We start from the raw sequence: 17666 nt of genomic DNA on the forward strand, positions 1-17666 counted from the left end.
AGACAATCTCTGTGGACAAGGAATTGGTGCTGATGAATAATCACTGCATTTAGAAAATATGAGCATTAGTACTAAAGGCAAAAGACGTCAAAGTGCCACCAGAGTACTTAGGCCTCCCAAAACTATCCTGACAGGTAGCAAACCTCACTGTGAGAACTCATTCCCACTTGTTTGGATTTTACACAATCATTTCCCACAAAGACGGACTGTGATGGTAAAAAAAAAAGAGAATAGTCCAGAGCTCAGAGGTCTTCCTTCAATGTAGCCTGTCACGTCCACGCACCCAGATGGCTTTGTGGGCCTCACCAGTTCCCCCACCGCTGCCTCACAGTTCCTCCATGCTGCAAGCTCACAATGCCCCCCACTTGGTTTTGTGCAGGATCGTTGTGCTTCACTTACACAAGTGCAGCTCTATGAAGGACTAGGAGTCCCAAGGAGGATGGAACAAGGAGAAATCCACTTGTCCTCTATTCCCCTCACGGTAAACACGGGAGAGACGGAGCATGTGAAAGATTAGTGTGAAGAGCAAGCAGTAATTTCCAAGCCGGGGTAGGGGTTCAGCCAGGGTGCGAGGGAGATGCACATAGTGGTACTTACCCATAAGTGTCAACTTCCGGGGCCTCTGCTTGGATGTGATGACTTGCAAAGATGGTGCTATGGACTGAATGCGAATGATTGGCTGGTTGGGGTCATATGTTCCTGGCACAGCCAATTCAAGGTCCCGGCACATCAGAAGTTTGGGGGAAACATATTGCAGCTCCAAGGATGTGAGCTGTGAATAATTACCACAGGGATTAGTTTTCTGCCTCCACGGAGGAACTAAAATGCAATTTAAGTATTTTTTTAATGAATTGCTAATAGCAATGACTTGTCCCAAATTTGTAAGTACAAGTAAAAGCAGATTAGTGTTAGAACATTTGCAGGTAGTAAAACAGAAAGGACTATAATGACAGTTAATCCTGCTAGAACCTGAAGATCCTACCTGAGGCAGCTGCTTTGAGATTCGTCTGAACACATGGTAATAGAGGTCCCAGGCTTGGGTGAGGTCCTTGACATTCCCTGATTTCATGTACTTCCTGCACCACTCTTGGGCCTCCATTAAATCTCGACCATATGCCTGAGAGGAATGCAGGGGAAATTCACAAATGGTCCCGGGTGTTGATTTAAGCCGCAGGCTAAATCCCAGCAGACAGCAGCACCCCTCGGAGCACACTGGCTGGGAGGCAGCGGCATGGCTGGCTCAACAAGGACCGCTCTGCAGCTCTCCAGTCCTGGAGCTCCCAATTTCAGGATGGCTTGTTAGGTAAAGTAGGATCTCGTGGTTTTCCACTTAAAATTTTGGGGGGGTTTATAATTTAATGACAATTAAATTTCTGGTGTTTTTATATCCTGTGACCTCTGACAAAGTACAGTTTATTCAAGTCAGTTGAAAGGCTAGAAGGAAAGGTGTCTGACAAAGGCTCTGGGCCATGTCTGTCAGGCTTTGCTACCCCGTACCTGGTTAAAGGATGTCTCCTTCAGCGTCTGGGGTCCCCGTTCCATCATCGCGTGCAGGGGCTCCAGCACCTCAAACATGCCTTTCACGTTCCTCTCCCCAAAGTACAAACGAGAAGCTTCTTCCAGGCCTTCGTGCCACATCTCATGCCAGAGGATGGCCACTCGGATGAGTTCCTCACTCACCTGGATCCCAAAGGGGAGGAGAGAAGACCAAGTATAAAGGAAACTCAGAATGTCTTGGAGAAACAGAAGGTGCTCTTTCTGGCAGCCAGAGGGAGCATGCAGCACTGTCACGAGGAAGATAAACAATAGCTCAAGCCCTCTGGCCCGGCGACCAGGGTCAGTGGAAGCCCGCTCTGCTCCCGACTCACCATCATGGCCTGCTGCACCAGGGTGTTGCTGTGCTCGCACATGTTCTTCAGAATCTTGTTGGCTGCATTGTGACGGGCTGTGGTCGTAGACTTAGAAGCCACAGTCAGGGGGTAGATGAGGGCCTGAAGCAAACAGAGAGGACTATGTGCAAACATGTGTGACAGGAGCCCGACACTAACTTTAAGGAGGATGACAAAAGAAACTGAATGATCCTGATGCTCGTTTGAGTACCAGGCGGGGCCCTCGCTCTCTGAAAAAGGCTACTGGGATGCCAGCGGGGCAGACGCTTCTAGCAGGATAGGGGGCCGGCCCCATTTCCACACTGTCTCTGGAGTAGCTTTAGGAAAGGCTGAGCACCAAAGCAAAAGGCAGCTGTCAATGAGCAACTTGCCCAAGGTCTCCACATACCTGGGGGTGATACCGACCAATGTCTGTGAGAAGCTGGTGAATAAGGCGGCCCACCAAGGGCCTGGGCGTATCAATTCTCGCAATGAGCTGAGGTATAACCTGTTATTAAAAAAAGACACAGTTATGCAGCATATGAGACATGGAAACAACTCTAGTTATTCAGGCCAAGGACTAGCTCTTGTCACTTGTTTTGGTAGATTCTGTTGGGCACTGAAATGGTTCATCCCCTTCAGTTCTCTAAAAGAAATGAGCGAAAATATGAAGTCTTGACCTTGGGACCGATCTCCACTTCCTCACCACTGTACTCCCTGCTACCTGCTACTCCCAACACTGCTTGGCTCTAAGAGGAGATGGAGGAGTGAGAGCTGACCCATGCTCACCTGTAACCACGTGTCCTCACCTGTAACCACGTGTCTATCTGGATGGCTTTCACCCCTTCCACTAAAGCTTCATTTACATCTGGCCAGTGACCATAATCAAACCATAAGGTGAGGACTCTGGAAAAGAAAAATGAGAGTCACAGGACATTGTTTCCCGGCTTCTGTGTTTCTCACCTTTAAGACTGAGAGGAGAAGAACTGGCAGGACCTCAAATCAGTGGCTCTCCAAGGTGTCTGCTCTCAGGACCACTGCGAGTGGGTGGGTGGTGGGGCCACAGTGTTCGACTAACACCACAGGATCATCCCAAGTGAACAATCATTGCATTCAGATAAGGTGGAGGGATCACCATGGTACAAACTCAGAAATCTAATAGATGGGCCTATGGGCAACGCAGGGATAATCTTTGCACAGGTAGAAAGAGTCGCCTAGACACCAGTGGCAATTCAGAAACCTGACGCTTAGCCAGCTGGATATCCCAAAACAAAAGGAGGCCGCCCTCGTCACCTGCAGCCTCTGGCCTGGCGGGTCCATGCCATTTATTTAGCCTCTCAGAGTTGGCTCTAAAGCTGAGGGGAGTTCACCAATATTGCAACAAACAGGTGAGCTTCTTCTTCTCTATGGGACAAACCACAGGAAGACTCCTCAGGCCATTTCTCCTCCTTAATCTTTGCAGGTTTCACCCACAGGGGTGGGGCCTGCTCAGCTGTTCCTCTTGGATGTACTGATCGGGGTGGGGAAGGGAAGGAGCACTTTATGTATAACTTCTGTGTTCTGCCACTCCCATGGCCTACCAGTTTCCCCTTCCCGTCCCTGATACCTGAGAGTATCCTGGAGGTTGTTGCCTCGTGACAGGGAGATAGAACGGAAGAAGCCCTGGACGGCGGGGACAGTGTACATCAAGAGGGTTTTGGATAGATCCTGTAGAAACGTATGTGTTAGTGACACTCTTGTCTCAGCTTTCTCATCTGTAAAATGGGCAAAAGCATACTAACAGTGCCCACCTCCAAGAGTGGCAGTGAGGAGTAAGTCAGGCAATGCATGAAAAGCCTTTAAATCGGTACCTGGCGCATAGCAGGTACTCAATAAATGGCAGTGGTGTCATAACTGTTATTACCTTGGGGTAATGGTGGCTTCCTGAACAGGGTGGCAGAGGAGGCGGGGCTGAATCTCTGAACAGCCCAGGGTACACTCTGAACTGACAGCCCAAAGACAGAGGAGGATCCCGCCGGGCTGTCCTCAGAGTGGACCGGCAGATGTGCACGGCCACCCACGCACACAGGTGCAGGGCCTTGGGAGGATGAGCTCATGCCCCGGAAGAATGACAAAGAGCTCATTCTTTGGCTCGGGGCTGTCAGCTCCCCAAACACAAGGATGCATACAAAAGCTCCAACGATGCCACATGGCAAATGAGCAATGCTTTCTAGCTCCATCTGGCACTTTGGAGGAAAGCCTCAGATTCCTATAAGCCCAACCACGTGTCCACTCAGAGTGCCTGGTGCCTGAGTCGGTCCCCGGAGGAGGAAGGGCTGGGTACCTCAGCGACCTTCTTCTGCAGAGGAGAGGGTGTAGGGCTGTTCTCGCTGCTCTCAGCCTCGCTCTCGCTGTTGCTGCCCTCAGTGCTGGTGGCGGTGGTGGTGGCAGCTGCTGTGCTGGAGGCAGTGGTCGTGTTGGTGATGTTGGCCCCGCTGGCGTGACGCAGCTTCTTCTTCTCGTCGCGGGCTTGGTTCTGATGTTTGTAGTGGAGCACAGCTTCGAAGTTCATCACGGCCCACGCGTGCCAGGCCTGGGTGGGGCAGAGTGGGGACAGACAACAGGCTGTGACCAGCAGCAGCGGAGCGGGGCTTGGGCATCAAGGGCTGAGAGCCTGAGGACAAAGCTGAGGAGGAGCGCTGTGACTGCCCTTCCTCATTGGCCACTGGAGCCAAACCTCAACTCAGCTCGATGTGGCTCACTCATGTTGTGGCACCTACTGTATTTGCCACTGTGATGAGTGCTGTGGGGGAAGGGCATCTGAGAGGAGCAAGCCCTGGTCCTGTTCAGGGACCTTCTAGTCTAGTCGGGGGCTCACTCACACACCTGAAGACAGGCAGAATGCGACAGGGGCAATTAGAGGCGGACAATGGGAATGCCAGGGACAGGGCCTGGAAAGCTTCACAGAGGGATTTGGGGTAGGTCTTGGGCAGCCTTTGATGGGCAAGGAGAGAACCACCGAGAGCAGTGGTCAGGACTTCCTGGCGGGGGAAGAACAGGGACAAAGATGCAGGCGGGCCAGCACAGGAAACAAAGAAACTGATGTGACTGAAGCTTAGGTGTGTGCAGGACAGTGGTGATGGGAAGGCTAGCCAAGCGGGGGGTCAGATCACAGAGGGGCCGGCATATCATATCAGGCCCAGGAGGTCCCGTTTCATTCTGTAGGAGATGGAGCTTTACTTTGGCAACAGTGCATAAACCAGGTGATTTCAGAGGGCACAGGTGCAGGGCAGTGATGGTGAAGGTCTTCACCAGGTCATGTGACAGTGGGAAAATGAACATTGTGGAGGGTGAACTTTGCTCACCGTCTAGCCCTCACACCTGGCAGCTCAATGACTGTTTGCGGGAAGGAACCTAATGCTTGCTGGATAAAAGAGGACTAGTCACACCTGAGGTTTGGGCCGCAGTGATGCTATGGCACAGCACTGAGTGGTGCAGGAAGCCTGAGGCAGCGTTGGATTGGGCGCCTAGTAAGTTTGCAATTAGACTTTCTAAATAATCATGAAATTCCTTTGTGTTCCTTGCTAAAACCTTCCTTTAATAAAAACGTGTCCATTTCTTCTCCTAAGCAGAGAGGCTGATCATAACTGAACTTTATTTGATGAGTAAGAATTCTAAATTGACCAGGTTCAGTTCTCCCACATCCTCATTTACTCAACCAATACCTCTTGTGTATCTACTCTGCACCAGGCCCTGAGCTGGGGGACACGGTGACAAGACAGAAGCAGCCCCTGCAAGCACAAAGGACTACACCACGGATGGAGAAGACAGCATGAACCCATACTAGGCAGGAAAAATCTAAAATTTCTAGAAGCAGTTTTTTCATGTGATTTGTGTTTTTCCTAAACGTTGGATGAAGCAAAGTCATCTGGTTAGGAAACAGCTCAAATTAGTATGGTTCCAGATATTTAAGGGTTTACTGGATTTACTTTTCCAGCCCTGGACTGAAGCTGTCCTAGAGTAATTATGCTGATAGCATGAACTGGGCATTTTTTAATAAAGATAAGATTTTTGTTTTAGATGCTTCTGTGGTTTTCAGATACAAGTTTAGAGCCCTGGGGGATTAACTGACAAGGCGTTAGCAGGTTAAGAAGATACGGGAAAGAAATCAGTGACATCTGCTACACCAAGCAGCTATTACCAGAAGGCCCCTCAATGTACACTTCCAAGAACTGCTCCTCTATTGTCAGTTGTATCTTTTATGCATTTCCTAATTCTGTTTATCTTCTTGAAAAGTTTCCTACAGCATAACAGGATGTTACCCAGAGCTTTCCAATAAAAACAGAGAAAGTTAAGTTCTTAGATGAAGAGCAGGCAGGAATGGAAGTCAGAAAGGAGCTAGGAAGGAACAGATGACCCAAGGGAAGATAAAGTTCCAGAGATTAACCATGTGTCCAGATGCTCCTAGGAAAATAAGCAGCTAAGGGGCTGGAAGACAGCAGCCACGTGTGTAACAAAGGTGTAATAAATCTTTCTCAAATAAAAGAATCCATCTTTCTACACCAATTATACTTCTAAGGGGCCTGACAGACAGGCTCCCAGCACTCAAAGAAGCAAATTCACAGTATCAGACCAGCTGCCAACCACGAGCACGAAGGAGCACAGCGGGCTATCGGGTGCTGGGGTGCCATCTGGAGAAGGCAGGGCTGGGAGCCCCGCGCCCTGCGTCAGGTTACCTTGTACCAGCTGCGGTCGTGCTCCGTGGCGGCGCTGTAGTACTGCAGGACTTTGGGGATTGTGCTCTCGTTGATGCCCTGGAGGTTCAGCTGCCACTCCCCAAGTTTCAGGAAACACCTGGAAACAGAGAAACAAGCCCCTCATGTTGCTCCCAAGAAGGAGTTATGGTGGAGAGCACTACAGCCTTTCTGAGGTTACACTTGCTCTCAGGAAGCAACATGATAGAACCAACAGAATTGCAAACTACACGGGAGGGAAAAGATGGGCGTGTGGGATAAATTTTTATGGTATTACTAGAGGCCCAGTGCACAGATTCGTGCACCGGTGGGTCCTTCGGCCTGGCCTGTGGGGATCGGGCCGAAACTGGCTCTCCAACATCCCCCAAGGGGACCTGGATTGCGAGAGAGCGTTTCTCAGGTGACGCACCCTGGAATTGTGCTCCCTCCTCTCTGGTTCTGGGTGCGTCAGCCAAGAACCACAGCTGCCAACTCACCACAGCTCGGCAGCTCCTGCAGTGAGCGTCTGCCCCCTGGTGGTCAGTGTGCATCATAGCTACTGGTCAGCCGGTTGAAGGGTTGGCTTAGGCTTTTACATATATAGATCTTTTCTTCTTGACCTTTATCCTTCAATGCTAGCTTAAACCAGGGACCAGGAACAGTAGGTTTGTATGGACCTATCTTTCCCAAATCCAATTTTGTGGGTGACAGCAGTGAGAGTAATTTCCTTATTGCCGCATGCCATATGGCTTCTCCCTCACATTCCCTTCTCCTCCATTCTTCATAGTGACAATATTCACAGCTAGCATTCACTGACTGCTACTCTGTTCCAGGTACTGCTCCAAATGCTTAACAATGTATTCTCTTCGTTAATCCTCACACCACTTAATTCCACCCTAGAAAATAGGAACTCTCACTATCTCCTGTTTATACGATGAGGAACTGGAGGCACAGAGAGGTTCAGTAACTTAGCTAAAGTCACACATCAAATCAGCAGCACATCTGGCATTTGGAAACAAGGAGTCTATCTCTGAAGCCAGACACCCAGGAGGGGAACACCTGTGTGCTCAGGGGAATCCTGTGGAAATAAGTAGCAGAGGCTTGGAGCAGCACAATTTGATGGTTGCCTGGGATCCCTATAGGAAATGGTGAGAGATGTAAGCAACTGGCTGCCCAAGGAGCCTCGAACATTCCCCTTGCTGCAGAGGCTGCTGGCATGGCAGGTCTGGAGTGTGACTGGCCCTGGCCAGTGGGGACCTCACCGGGCCATGAGCTTGTGCAGCTCCTGCTTGTGCTGCTGGTCCTCGGTAGCGATGGCGTGCTGGGCCTGCTGCTGCATGGTCTGAACGAAGTGCTGCATGTGCTGGAAGGCATCGATCTGTAGCAGGAAAAAGACAAAGGGAGCCACTTGGCATGGGGCCCAACCTCATGGGAAATGTCACAGGCATGTGAGCCCACCCCTCTCTAAACAGAGCACCTTGAATGCAGGGTAAGAACTTACTGGACAGAGGACCAGCAGGGCATGTTGCTGGGAGAAGGCTGGGCTTTTCAGGAAGATTCATATTTTTTCAATCCAAGTCTCAGCTCTCCTTTGGCCAACTGTAATTACTACTTTAACAAGCCTTGGAAAAGCTACTTGCCTGGCTACCCGAAATGACAATTCATATGAAGTAATTGGAAATAACTGCTTACTTCACTATCAATATATTGCCCTGGGGGAAATTAGGCTTATGGGGAATTATTTCAGCTAGTAAAACTTTAGTATTTGTTTAAAACACCGTGGTACCTTGGACACTACAGCAGAGCAAAAACTACAGTTAAAAAAATCTGACTGAATCCTCAGTACCCAAATCAGAACACAGAGACAGGCAAACCCTCCGTGCATCCACGGGGAAAAGGTCACTAGCTAAGCAGATACCCAGTTGAACAGGGTGGCTTAGCAGCAGCATCTTCAGAGCAGCCTCAAGCAGCTAAATCTTTATATGCAATGGGATTTCATACCAAGTGAGGGCATTTGGTTAGAAACAGAAGTTCCTGGTAAACAGGAAAACAGACATTAGGAACAGGTAGCCGAACTAGGGAAGAGTAGAGACAGCCAGAGATCTGGGAGTCAGTTACAAGCCATCTATCTGTATCAGCCCGCCACATACAGACACACAGCATCCTGATAAATTGGGTCCATACATGAGCCCACAAACATCAAAAGCACAAATGGAAAAAATGGTGAAAGTTCAATCTCCTAAAGTAGGGAAGGAGACACAGTATGTGAGAATGTAAAAAAGAGGCTATGTGTTCTTGGCTGCAAAAGAGGAGGGAATAGAATAAACACTTCAAATAAACAAGGTCAGAATGATCTTATAGTAAATCATGTGAGTCTTCTTTAAAAAAAAAAAGAAAAATAGAAAAAGGAAACATGTCAGTGATGATTGCTTGAAGGAAAATGAAAGTCCCTGGCTTGGGGGCCAGGGCCAACCTCAGATACTTCTCAACATCAGGAAGTACTTGGTATTAATTTAAGAGTTAGGGTTGGCACAACCCCCTCACAAGCTGGCCTGCATCCACCAGGACCTACTTTTCGTTTTTTTTTCCACAGTGGCACTCGTGCCGACCTCTTTCTTTTTCTCTACCTGAATAAAACTTGCTTTGTTCTCACTCCAATTTGTCCTTGAAATCTTTCCTGGGCGAATCAAGAACCTGGAGGTCACCTGACATGTGAAAGGTCCTGGGGCAGGGCCAGTCTCCGGTGTAGAAGTAGTTGGGTAACAAGATGAGCCACTTGTGTGCTCTGGAATAACAGAGTCAACCATAACTCCTGACTATGAATTCGTATACTGGCCCCCAACCTATGGTTCCAGCCTACAGGAACCATACCATTTATGAAGTATGTGTGATGGGCCATGTGTCAAGCACTTTACCTAAACTTGCACAATAACCCCTTAAGCAGGAAGACTTGAAAGCTGACTCAAGACATTCCAAAATAAAAAAATAAAAATAAAAGAAGAGCTAGGGCTAACCTCGAGCCAGAACGATGTGACAAACACTTTATCAGGCAGCGAATCCATGCATGAGGACAGGGCAGACACACAGATGTTCCAAAAGCTAACAAGACACCTGTTTCCCTCAGACAGCTGCCTTCGTAGAGTTCTAGTACTCACCACTGGCTTTGAAAAATGAACTACATTAGCATCCCACACCTGGGAAGTGATAAATGTTCCTTTAGTTTCCTTTCTATGAGAACTACACTGACCATATTTGAAAGAAAAAAACAAGAATTGGGAGACAGTACTGAAAAGATCAGTCACTACCAGGTGACAGATCACTCGTGTGACTAGTGTGCGCATCAAGCAGGTGAGAACTAAACTGGGAACTGGTGCCCGATGCTTTCAGAGCCCACGGTTAAAACTCTGTTTGGGAGATGCAACAAGGTGCTGAGCCAAAAATAAATTGCCCCAACTGGAGAGGCTGGGTATCAGTTTGGATCTGAAGCCCAGTGTTAGGTTTAGTGTGTTTATCCAGTGTGGGAGAATCTAATCTCTCTCTACTTTGTGGCATGGAGGCAACTTATTTGCAAGGAATTAAAAATGTTTTTTTTTCTCCACTCCGGGAAGTGAGGAGAACAAAGATTCTTTCTCCTTACAGATACAGAACTGTCATTGGAGGAAGGGGCTTCTGTCAGGTCCAAGCTTTAAGCTGGGCATGGTATTCCTGGTTCTTGACTGCCTGGGGGTTTCTGGGCAAGACGATAGAGATTTCAAGAAAGGGCACACTGTTGCTAAATTCTGTGAAGCATTTTGACTGAGAAAACACTACATGACATACGCGGGTGCCTGACGCTTTCCTGCAGAACAGGGCTGCTCTTCCCCAAACACTTGCGTCTGCCTCAGGCCAGGCAGAGTCCTTGTTTACAGTGGAGGAAAGTAAAGCTCACAGAAGACAGGCGACTTGTTCACTAGCAGTTATTCAGCGGTCGGTCTTCTCTGGGCTCTCCTGAACTCTTATGAAGATGTGCCATCTCTAGCTCTGGGCTCGAGGTCCCAGCACCTCACTTTAAATAGGTTTCTAAATTTTCACCCATGTGGTTTTATGGTCTCCCACCAGAACTTGGGTTCCTAAGAAAAGGCCTTAATCTGTGGAGAAGTTGGGCTGTGGTCCTAAGTTGAAAGAAGCCGCTCCCTGGTTGATATATTAGCCAAAGGCTCCTTCTGCCTGCCTTCGGCAAGACATTCAAAGACTTGGAGGCTGCACATAGGAAAGAAACCAGACTACATTCAGATCCAGCACCTTCTGTTTTTCTCATTTGCCTGGAGGGAGGTCAGGCTTTGCATCAGAACTGCTTTGGCTTGCGAGGCTTACAGAGACTGAAAAAACACAACCCAAAACAGAAACCCAAAGAACAACGAAAGAAAACAAAAGGAAACTTGGGCCATTACTACCGAAGTGAACCCCAAAGACTCAGTGCCTGGGTGCAGGGCTGTCCACCCCACTCTGAGTGGCTGACACTGTCATAGGGTCAACAACCCACAAAAGAAGTCAATTTCTAGACCCAGTCCAAGGATCTCCCAGGTACGCCGTGGGCAGACACGACTGCGGTTTTACCAGCTCTCTGGCAGCCATGGCTCTGGCGGCTGCTCCACATTCCTTTCTCACCGCAGGCCCCACTGTGGGGGCCCCGCCTGTTATACAGGAGGAGGCTGAGGAGCCACAGCAGGTACTCATTTTGCCTCCAGGGCCTACCTTCTGTTCATCATCATCACCATGCAGGAAGCTTGCTTAATAGAAACTACAACCCCCCCAGCCCCGCCCCCCAGGAGGCACATCCGTCTCCCAAGGACCCGTCTGTACATAAGGCAGGAGGAAGCCTGCACTGGCTGCAGGATGACTTTCCTGTCCCCACCGGCTTCAGCATCAGTCTGGGTGCTGCTGTTTCTGAATCCCCAACTGCTGACAGGCAAGCAGACAAGCAGTCTGATCACCAAACTGGTCTTATGGAAGTCCGTCAGTGCCTCACAAACATGCTGCTCTTCTAGGTACTCAACAGCCCATCTTCTCTGAGGGATAGAAAGTGCGTTTTCTACGTTCCCGCACATTCTGCTTGCTAACATAACTGTGATTAAACTCACTGGTTTGGTCAATGGTATATATGTATCTCCCTGAGTATGATTTCCTTTTTGAAATCAGGCCAAATAGCTGCCTAAGCGAAGCAAGCTCCCTGACACGATGGTGTGGCCGCCCTTATCTTCGGGGCCTGAGGAGGCAGTGCGGCTGAGCCAGGGAGCCTTCTGGAGAACTTGGCCTACTGTTGAGGGACCCAGACACAGACCTTGCGAGCACTCTTCCACATGTTTTTCATGTAGGCGTAGGTCACCTGAGGGTGAACTGTTGGCAGAGGATGGTCAAGCTGCCGAGACGGATCAACTCCCAGGAGCAACACCAAGGTTTTATGAGCAAGAGCCTTCAAAACAAGAGAGGTCAGGGTATAAACAGAGCCGACCAAGCGTGCCACTCCTCCCTCAGCGTCCTCCCCATCCCAGGGTGGGGGTTACTCACTAGCCTGCCACTCTTGCCACACAGACTTGCGTACTTGAGCCAGGTCCTCATGTCCTCATGAGGGTTGACCACAAGGGACCGCACCATCAGGATTTTCTGCCAGTCCTCCACAATACGCTGGCAGCCCTGGAACAGTCAGAAGTGAGGATTACATATGTCCTCAAACCCGCCTCCCCCTGCCCCCCCCAAACAACAGCGAGATCCACCCTGAAACAGAAAAGAGATTCATTTTTATAATCTGAACTTTCTCAAGTGACAGGTACTGTGTGTGATTGAAACCCCTCTATGGGACTCCTCAAAACTCGAGAAGCAGAGAACAGGGACTCTGGGACGTGAATCCTGACTCTGTCACTTAGCATCTGTGTGACTTTGGACAGGTTACTGAACTTCCTGCGACTTATCTGTAAAATGGGATATAAACAGTACCAACTTCATAGGGCTACAGTGAAGGTTAAAGGAATTAAATTATTTAAGTTTCTTTTCTGAATTATAAATACATTTTTAACTTTTTTCTTTGCTTTAGTCTCTCTAGTTGAAGATGACTATCACTGACAAAGAAATTAAACGTATCATTCAAAGTCCAAAAAACTAAGTATAAAAAGAAGTGTAAATAATTAAAATTTCACACGGTGTTGTTTGCAAGTTGGTAGCACTGACTTTTCTGGTTATTAGAGCCTAAACCAGCACTAAGACTTTCGTCCTTGCTTATGCTTAGAGTCTTTCCTCCCCCCGAGCCCCCGCCATGTTTTTATTAATTTCAGAGAGTGGGAGGGAGAAGGAGAGATAGAAACATCAATGATGAGAGAGAACATCGATAGGCTGCCTCCTGCACGCCCGACACTGGGGACTGAGCCTGCAACATGGGCATGTGCCCTGACCAGGAATCGAACCGTGACCTCCTGGTTCATAGGGCGACGCTCAACCACTGGGCCATGCTGGCCCGGCGAAAGTCTTTCCTCTTCATTTTTGTTCGTCTCAGACTGAAAACTACATTTATAAGGGGAAGTGCCTCATTCATTCACATGTATAAATTTTTTTTCATTAAAAAAAGTTTCTTAATTGTTATCAAAGGAGCTAAGCTAATCTTATACCCAAAGACTTTGAGAGTGAAGTGAGCTTCTCCTTTTCCACCTTCACTGATAAGTAGTCAGACAACCATTAGGGGAGATGAGGAGATGGTTTTTTGAGATCTACCGCTTCATCGGTGAATTCCATGAAGCCAAATGAGCTGTTCTCCAAGGAAATAGGTCTAAAAGTCTGGGAGCAGTAATGGCAGGCTTTTCAACGTAACAAACAGGACACAGGCTGAGCCCAAATAAAGAACCCAAGGCAAGAAGAGACCCAATGCCACTAGGGTTGACCTCTCGCACTGCCCCAAGGGAGATGCTGGCTGGGGATTTCAACGTAGATGACTTGTGCAGAACATGGCAGTCTTCCAGCCTAGGCAGCTGGCTGAGTATTTGACAGCAAGCCATCCACAAGAGCCAAATTTCTACCACAGACTTAAGCTTTATTTTCAGGACCTGGACCATTATCTTTCTATCCCATTAAGTGTAACAAGTGATTTAGAAAGTTAGAAAAACAGGAAAATGTATACTGAGTGAGTATTTTGGAGACTTCTCACCATCTGCTAGTTTCTCCCAGATGTCGAAATAATTTGGCCCTGGTCAGCCAAGAAACGTCCTGCTGTCCTGAGCTAGGAATGGTGAAGGCTTAAGATGACGATGGTATCTTGGACACAGTAAAGTCAGACCTGGGTCTCCCCTCCCCAAGGCTCATTTAGTCCACTCCCCTTCCAAATCTCCCACTGGATAAAGTCCCACTGTTAGCCTGGCACACTCACCAGATCTCTGGTTTGGAAACTCTTTGCCACATTACAGGCACTTAAGAAACCAGGGTGTGTACCAGTCAAGTGGGCAATGCTTGCTCTTTTCTGGTGTCCAACAGACAATTTTCCATCAAAACATTCACTGGGCATTTCATAATTGCTAATAAAACATGTGAAGGAACTACATGTGCTCGCTTCAGAGCATAAACGACTACTATATTCACAGACGATCCTCTGCCCGCTACTCTCTCCTCTCCAGTGGAATGTGCCCTGAGCTGCTTAGGCAGGAATGCAGCCTGGAGTCAAAAGGCTTTGTCACAGCCTACTGAAAGCCTGGAAGCACAACCTGGATTGACTAAATTCTGAAGACAGAATTTAGGTGTGGACTGGGCCAAGAGGAAACAGTTTAAAACTGAGGAGGCTGAATATGACAAGCAGGGGGACAAGTGGCTTCTGAAGTGGCAAAGGCTGTCTTTGCCGATGAACTTCCCCTCCTACCTGCTCAAGGCATGGGAGAACTGCCCTTTCCAAGAACACCTAAGACTGCTGAATCCCAGACCTGGAATCGGCAGCTCCACATGCTAAAATGATCAGAAATGTACGATGAAAACACTGATGGAGGACATGGAAAAGCTTCTCTAGGACTGGACACTTCTGTGAAAAAGTCTGAATAGAGATCATGGGATGACCATGACCTGAGGAACTGTACACGGTGGCACTGGTCAATGAGAACATCAGGCAACGCCATGGGAAGAGCTGGATGCAGGTGACCAGCGGCTGGGTTTAGAGCTGTGGTGCTCAGTGCTGGCCACCCACTGGACTCAGGCTAAAGAGATGCTGCTCCTGGGTCTCTCCCCGGAAGTTTAGATTTATTTGGTCTGGAAAGTGGCCTGGGTATCTGAATTCCTAAAAACTCCCCAGCTCACTCTATTTGCAGCTAAAACTGAGAGCCACTGATTTTGAGGTGAAGATTCTCAACTGGCTGGCCTTAAGTGCCACTTATTAAAGACATTTTCTTCACCGGCTGGCATGGCTCAGAGGTTGAGCATCGACCTATGAACCTTGGAGGTCATGGATCAATTCCTGGCCAGGGCATATGCCCGGGTTGCAGGCTCGATCCCCAATGTGGGGCATGCAGGAGGCAGCTGATCAATGAATGATTCTCTCTCTTCACTGATGTTTCTCTCTCATTCTCTCTCCCTCTCTCTTTCTCTCTGAAATCAATAAAAAAATATATTTACTAAAAAAAGACATTTTCTTCTATTCCCAGAGAAGAATAAAAGGAGGCTAGAAAGCGGCAGTCCTCATAGCTAAAGGCTCAGGTGAAAAGCCTTTGAGTGGCCTGCTTCGAAGCAAACAAGCCTGTGAGGAGGGCGGGCGGGCCACCTAGGGCTTTCTGCCAGGCTCACCTGCAGCCGCTCCCACCAGATCTGGCGGATGATCTCGCGTCGCTCGGGGACAAGCTTGTACTGGATAACCTCCTCCAGCTCGGACAGCATGTGGCAAGAAACCATGGCCTGACGAAAGCAAACCACATTCCAACTTAGTGCTACATGAGCCATCCAAAAGCCAGGCTTCATTTCAGTCACTCCTGGTGCAGGGTGTCTGCTGAGAACACGCAGGCGTGTGCTCAGCGGCCCGTGAGTCCTCAGCAGCCCACTCTGAACAAAAGAGCTGAATGGGCCCCTAAAACAATACTCACCCCGTATGCCCGGCTGTAGCTCTCTCCCGCCATAGCAGTTAGCTCGGCATCCAGCAGGTCCCTGGCTTTGTCGATGCACTAGGAGAGAAACAGGGAGCCCCCGGAGTTGAGCGCTGGACTTGGGAGCTGAGGGTAGTGCTGTTATTTTCAGGCTTTTCAATGAGCTGCAGAAGTTACCTGTCTCACTTCAATTCCAATGATAAAGAGAAACATTCACCAAAGAAGGGAAGAAACCTCTTCCTAGAGCTGCATGCCAAGGGAAGAGTACTGGTGTCTTGGAAAAGACAGAAATGTATGGCAGCCAAAAACTTAACATCTATGATAACACCCCAAATCTTGGGTAACGAGGGAGGGAAATGTGTGCTTCGAATCACCGTGCTCTTGCATATCAAGAGGACAATTTGGGTATCTACCTGCTTTCACCTTTTCCTTGCGGGTCACATTTGTGAAACTGGAGTGTGCAAACACTCACGTGGCTTGGGTGGGGGTGGGGTCATCTCTGGCTGAGAAGCACCTGTCCTCATGAGGGTGCCTCTGACACTGGGAGAAGAATGTACAAACGGGGCTTTGGGCCAGTGACTGGATGGCCCACGTCTCAGTTCTTGTCACTAAATCAAGGCCCCAGGGACGGCCAATGGGACTGCAACTGCAGCCTACGCTGTTTCTCCAGTTAAAAACCCATCATGCGGAGCTTTTCCTTGTTTGAATGTTTAAGGTTAATTACTATGTCCCCATCCTTTAACTGCTCAGGTCATTTACCCAAGCACCTCATTCAAGACAGTCTGGTGCCCGACAGGGTGGATGTGATTGCTTCATTATGTCATTCTGCAAGTCAGCACAGGGCTTTCAAATAAAGCACTGGCTTTTCTGGAAGGTCATCAGCGTGTGACACACCTACAGAACCAGAAGACACCTGTGACTGATTTCTGCTGCAGGGGGGATGGCTGATGAAACAGTTTCTCTCTGTGGCAAGGACCGCCAAGGCAAGTGGTAAGAAGGATGCAGTGATGACATTGCATCCAAGAAGCTAACTCCGAAAGCGATGCAATGGTCCCTTCTGGAACACACTTGTCCCTCTCTAAAGGAAAGTGGCCCCGGCTAATGTGCTGGCAGCCTGCTTCTTCTGAGAGTGACGCTCTCCGAGGAGCTCACTGAACCGGACTCCAGAGCTGAAGGGCAGCAGCCCGTTTGCACAGGCACCATGTGCCTAGGAACTGACAGGCCACCTATAAGTACCTTGTTTTTGCTAGATGGTCTGGGCACACATGCGTTTTTTACCTGTTGTGCCAGGGAGAAGAGGTCCTGATGTAGCGCCAGCACGGCTCTGTAAAATGCCCCATCGTGGGTGTCCCGAGGGATCATACAGGTGTATTCCTCCATGCTGTCCCACTGACCTACACACACACACACACACACACACACACACACACACACACACACACGGTGGGGGGGGAGAGGGGGAGAGAAGCATTAGGGTGGCCAACTTCCTGGGCTAAAGGCAGCATCTCAAAGAGACCTTGTCATTGTTACTTGCACTTAGCTTGGGGTTCAAACAAGGCAAACTTGAGCCTGATGTATCAAAATCCTACAGAGAACCCTCCACACTCTGTGAGGTTGAGCAACCCATTCCCACAAACAAAGCCACATCTGTCTTCTGAACACAGGACTCCACGCTGCCCCAGGGAGCTCCATGAAGGATGGGAGGAACGCCCAAGTGCAAAGCCCGCATGACAAGAGGGTTTGATGCAGTACCTCATTAACCTGGAGAACTCGCTCAGGTTTCTCTAGGTGAGATGGAATGGCTTTCTTCCTCACTAGTGAAGCATCTCCCAGTTCAATGGTACATTGGAAATTACATTTCCCCTTAACAACTGAAAATAGCCATTATCCAGACAGGGGACAGGATTAGACAAATAGTTTGCCCGTCTCACTCTGGCAGTACCTTTGCCTCGGAAGGGAGGAGATAAATAGAAAGATGGCCGAGGTCATGGCACAGTAGCCTGTGTCGT

General features: G+C 48.9%; 1 protein-coding gene across 6 annotated transcripts in view; it reads right to left on the reverse strand.

Annotated features, from left to right (window-relative positions):
• Nucleotides 1–17666, reverse strand: part of MTOR (mechanistic target of rapamycin kinase) — a 119222-nt gene that overhangs the window by 14490 nt on the left and 87066 nt on the right. For 5 of the 6 annotated variants that reach the window (XM_036347881.1, XM_036347879.1, XM_036347880.1 and 2 more), the window contains 15 exons: nt 16936–17051; nt 15658–15735; nt 15365–15472; nt 12128–12253; nt 11901–12032; nt 7843–7958; nt 6584–6701; nt 4192–4440; nt 3475–3575; nt 2678–2774; nt 2278–2376; nt 1869–1991; nt 1498–1680; nt 983–1117; nt 598–772 (listed from right to left, as the gene is read on the reverse strand). In XM_036347881.1, the coding sequence (XP_036203774.1) occupies nt 598–772; nt 983–1117; nt 1498–1680; nt 1869–1991; nt 2278–2376; nt 2678–2774; nt 3475–3575; nt 4192–4440; nt 6584–6701; nt 7843–7958; nt 11901–12032; nt 12128–12253; nt 15365–15472; nt 15658–15735; nt 16936–17051 (1956 nt within the window). The remainder of the gene's footprint in view (nt 1–597; nt 773–982; nt 1118–1497; nt 1681–1868; nt 1992–2277; nt 2377–2677; nt 2775–3474; nt 3576–4191; nt 4441–6583; nt 6702–7842; nt 7959–11900; nt 12033–12127; nt 12254–15364; nt 15473–15657; nt 15736–16935; nt 17052–17666) is intronic. The other variant, XM_036347882.1, reaches the window with a different exon arrangement.

Source organism: Myotis myotis, unplaced genomic scaffold (genome assembly GCF_014108235.1).
Source record: "Myotis myotis isolate mMyoMyo1 unplaced genomic scaffold, mMyoMyo1.p scaffold_m19_p_2, whole genome shotgun sequence".
Classification (NCBI taxonomy): Eukaryota; Metazoa; Chordata; class Mammalia; order Chiroptera; family Vespertilionidae; genus Myotis; species Myotis myotis.